At 35.5% G+C, this 4,553-nt stretch overlaps 1 protein-coding gene across 1 annotated transcript; it reads left to right on the top strand.

Annotated features, from left to right (window-relative positions):
• The first annotated feature begins 298 nt into the window (after positions 1-298).
• On the top strand, positions 299-1,828 carry LOC130801145 (uncharacterized). The gene has a single exon (XM_057664915.1). It carries the CDS (start codon positions 299-301, stop codon positions 1,826-1,828), a length of 1,530 nt encoding a protein of 509 aa, XP_057520898.1.
• Positions 1,829-4,553: the final 2,725 nt, after the last annotated feature.

Raw genomic sequence — 4,553 nt, 5'->3', positions numbered from 1 at the left:
GAATCAGTGGTTATTTAGATTGCCCATGTATCATTTCCAGAATGTGTTCATTTAGTAGTTGTTGTTTTTGGTTGTATTTGTAAGTACTTGTTTATTATATCTGGCCTCTGGGTATGTTTGAAAGTAGCAATTTGTAAGTACTTGTTGTTTGGGTAAGTTTGGGTAAGTACTTGTTCTTGAAGTAGCAATTTCTATGTTTGAAGGTGTTCTCTGATTTCTTGATACAAGTTGATTAATTGTTAATTGATCTAGTGTTTTTGCCTTTAGTATAAAATCTTATAATACTTACTTTTAGGAAATGGATAAGTGGTGGGAATTTCCTAGATGGAGTTATGATTATCAAAAAGGAGCGGATGAATACATTGAAAAAGCTTTTGCTACAAGGTCCCAAGGAAATCAAATTAGTTGCCCATGTTGTATGTGTTATCATCGATATTGGTATGGTCGAAATGACGTGAAAGATCATATCATTTGCAATGGTTTTGTACCAAGAAGTGATGAATTTTCTGGGTTTGGGAAGATGGGTGATGAAACAGAATTAGAGGCACATGACGAACCATTGAACATGAATGATGGTATACAAGAAATGTTTAATGTTACTTTGAGAGAAGGGCCAAATGATGAGGCAATGAAGTTTCTTAGTCTAATAGAAGAAGGCCAACAAGAATTATATCCTGGTTGCAAAAAATTCTCTAGACTTGCGTTTACAATTCGCCTTTATATATACAAGTGTGATCATAAGTTGAGTAATGTTACATTTTCTGCTTTGCTAGCATTGTTTAAGAAAGTTCTACCCGATGATTCTGTATTGCCAACATCGTTGAATGAGGCAAAAAAAGTGTTGAAAGTTTTAGGTTTAGATTATAAAAAAATCGATGCGTGCCCTAATGACTGCATGCTATATTGGGAGGAGCATGCAACTGCAACAAGTTGTCATGTTTGCAGGGCCTCAAGGTGGAAATCGAAGGAAAATGATCACACTGAATATACCTCAGAAAAGGAACATAAAATTCCAGCAAAAATTCTAAGATACTTTCCACTTAAGAAAAGGTTGCAAAGGTTATATATGTGTGCCGAAACTACTAATTACATGAAATGGCATGCAAATGGTCGAGGAAAAGATGGACTTAGACTTTTGCAACATCCGGTGGACGGTGAAGCTTGGAAGAACGTTGACAAATTGTATCCAAAATTTGCTCAAGATCCTCGTAATGTGAGGCTTGCATTAGCCACAGATGGGTTTAACCCATTTAATTCAATGAGCATTGTGCATAGTACATGGCCAGTAATTTTGGTCAACTATAACTTGCCTCCATGGATGGCCACAAAGTCAGAGTTTCTAATTTTGTCATTACTTATTCCCGGCCCATTGTCTCCTGGAAAAGATATTGATATCTACTTGCAACCACTTATCAAAGATCTTAATGATTTGTGGGAGTTTAGCCTAGAAACATATGATGCGTCAACAAATACAAGGTTTGACATGCAAGTAGCTTTGGCGTCTACTATTAGCGATTTTCCTGCTTATGCAATGGTATCTGGTTGGAGAACAAAAGGTAAAACAGCTTGCCCATATTGTCATTATGAAATTGATTCAGTGTGGTTACCATATAGCCACAAGTATTGCTACATGTGTCATCGCAAATTTTTGGATACTGATCACCCGTGGCGTTTTAATAAAAGAATCTTCAATGGAAACATTGATGAACGAATTGCACCCGTGCCTTTGACGGGAATTGAGATTGAGGAATTTCTTTGTGATTTTCCAAATCATTATGGAAAAAAGCAACCTAAGATGAAACAAGCAGAGGATGATCCTAATCCGTGAAGAAAGATGTCCATACTTATTAAGTTGCCTTATTGGAAACATTGTTCTAATCCCCATAATTTGGACGTTATGCACATAGAAAAGAATGTGTTTGATAATATTGTTGCGACATTGTTAGCCATTCCTGGGAAGACAAAAGATAATTTAGCTGCTCGTCAAGACCTAAAAGACCTCCGAGAAAAGAAAGACCTACGTTGGGTTCCTGAGTTGGAGATTAAAGAGTTAGAAGATGGAACTGAAGAGGTTCCAACATCAAGGTTTTGGATGAATGCCAATGAAAGACGATTGTTCTGCCAAAACATAAAAAATGCAAAGCTACCACAAGGTTATGCCTCAATCATTGCTCATTGTGTGCAAGTAAATGAACGAAAAATCACAGGATACAAGAGTCATGATGCACATTTTATGATGCATTACTTGCTCCCAATTGCCGCAAGCATTACCTTAAATAAAGAGGTTGCAACGCCTTTGATAAGGCTTTCTAATTTTTTCAAGGGTATATGGAAAAAAACAATTAACCCTCAAGATCTTAATAAACTTCATTCTGAGATAGTTGAAACTTTATGTCAATTTGAGGGGATTTTTCCACCAGCTTTTTTTGATGTCATGGTTCATTTGCCGGTTCATTTAGTAGAACAAATTAAGCTTGGTGGACCTGTTGCATTAAGGTGCATGTATGCAATTGAGAGATATCTTCGGGAATTGAAGTCAGATGTTCGGAATAAGGGTCGTCCGGAGGCTTGAATGGCTGAAGGCTTCTTGGCCAAGAAATGTGCTACATTTGTTGCTCGATATCTAATTAGGTCAAAAGGTCCAAGTGCACACGTCAGTGAGCCTTCTAATTCACAACAATTTCTTCCAAAGCTTGGACATCCTATCAGGGGAAGAGGAAAAACATCAAAGAAGAAACAGGTTGGGTTTGTCATCGATCAAATCACATGGAGTCAAGTGCACCAATATGTCTTGTTCAATTGCAATTGTGAAGAAGTTGAGAGACACATTAAATATGACTAGTAAACCTTTAAGCTAAGATTTATTATTCATTTTTTATCTCTCGTTTATTGTTTAACGTTTTCTATTCTTCTATCATAGTGAGCACAAAGCAACAGTAGAGACTCATCGAAAGAGAAAATGGGATACGGCTCAAAGTCATTGCAAGGATTTCAAAGATTGGTTTAAAGTGGCAATCACATTGAAGGTTGATGAAGGTCAAGTTGTGGCAGAACATGTCAGGTGGCTATCAAAAGGACCCTCTTCTAAAGCAAAAATGTACAGTGGGTACTATGTCAATGGTTACAGGTTTTATACTATGAAACGAGAGGCAAATTATGCCACACAAAATAGTGGAGTAACTTTAATGGCGTTAACACATAGTTTTGCTAGTAGTAAGGATAAAAATCCTTCAGTGGGAAATGTCATGTATTATGGTTCTTTGGAAGAGATTATTGAGATATCTTATCATGATCATTTTAGTGTTGTCTTGTTTAGATGTGTTTGGTTTCATTCAGAAATAAATGAACATCAACAATCTTTAGTTAACAAAAATAAAACAATATGTAAAGGAGAACCATATATCTTGGCATCTCAAGCACATCAAGTTTTTTATGTAGAAGATCCAACAAAAGAAGGTTGGCATTTTGCCATACATAACAATCCAATGGAATTGTCTGATGGTACCCATATATTGTTATTGTATATTATTTTTCTTAGTTCTTATTTATATGATTGTTTACATGTATTTATCTAACTTGATTGATGTTTTATGACTTGTAGATGAAAGGGACTAAAAGGAAAGTTGTTGCCCATTAAAGAGAAGCAAATGAATATGAAAGGAAAAGAATGGAGAACATCAAGCAAAATGCAGAATTTATGACAGCTAAAGGATGTGGAACTGTGGCAGCAAAGATTCTTCAAGCTAATTCAAAAACTTTCTCAAAAGATGTTAGAGATGACACATTATCTCATAGTAATGACGAAGACTACATACCTATTGATTATGAGGTTAATAATAATGAGGAAATAACTAGTTCAAAGGTATACAAAATAATGTTGCATCAATTTTAATTATAATGTATCTAATTTATTATATGTAATGTATGCATCTTATTTTGTTTTTCCAGTTTCCAATGAAAAAATCCACAAAGAAGCGATCATTTTCAAAGAGAGGGTGTATGTCTACCTTTTTATCTCCTTCTTGCCAACAACATGAACAAGAACAACATCACCAACAACATCACCAACAGCTTTCTGTGCAACAACCTTTGTTGCAGCAGCCTATGCAACAACAAGGTATGCAACCACAACAACACAAGAAAATGAACACCAAGTTTTGCCCACCAGGGGCATTGTCTGACTATCTTTATCTTCGAAAGAAACAAATGCAAAGAAAGGATCCTGTAAATGAAATTAACAATGCAAATGAACTAATCTTTTTGAGTGAACATCAACCTTCTCCCACAAATGCAAACGAAGTTGGCTGTACCGTAGATGATATTGAACCAATACATGAAGAACATACAGAACAAGAAGCAGAAGAAAATAGAATTGTGGTTCAAGGTTTGATTTGCATCACAACTTATTTTTTTAAAAAAATTATAATTATGCTTTAGTTTTAAAGTCCATCACATGTCAATGTATTTCTATTTTTTTCAGCTCCAAAAAAGAAGAAGCATCGAGATCCCACAAAGCTAGTTGAGGTTCATGCTCGTACAATGCATGAATGACC

The sequence above is a fragment of the Amaranthus tricolor genome, chromosome 15 (assembly GCF_026212465.1).
Source record: "Amaranthus tricolor cultivar Red isolate AtriRed21 chromosome 15, ASM2621246v1, whole genome shotgun sequence".
NCBI classification, from domain to species: domain Eukaryota; kingdom Viridiplantae; phylum Streptophyta; class Magnoliopsida; order Caryophyllales; family Amaranthaceae; genus Amaranthus; species Amaranthus tricolor.
This window is presented reverse-complemented; position numbering and strand designations above follow the sequence as displayed.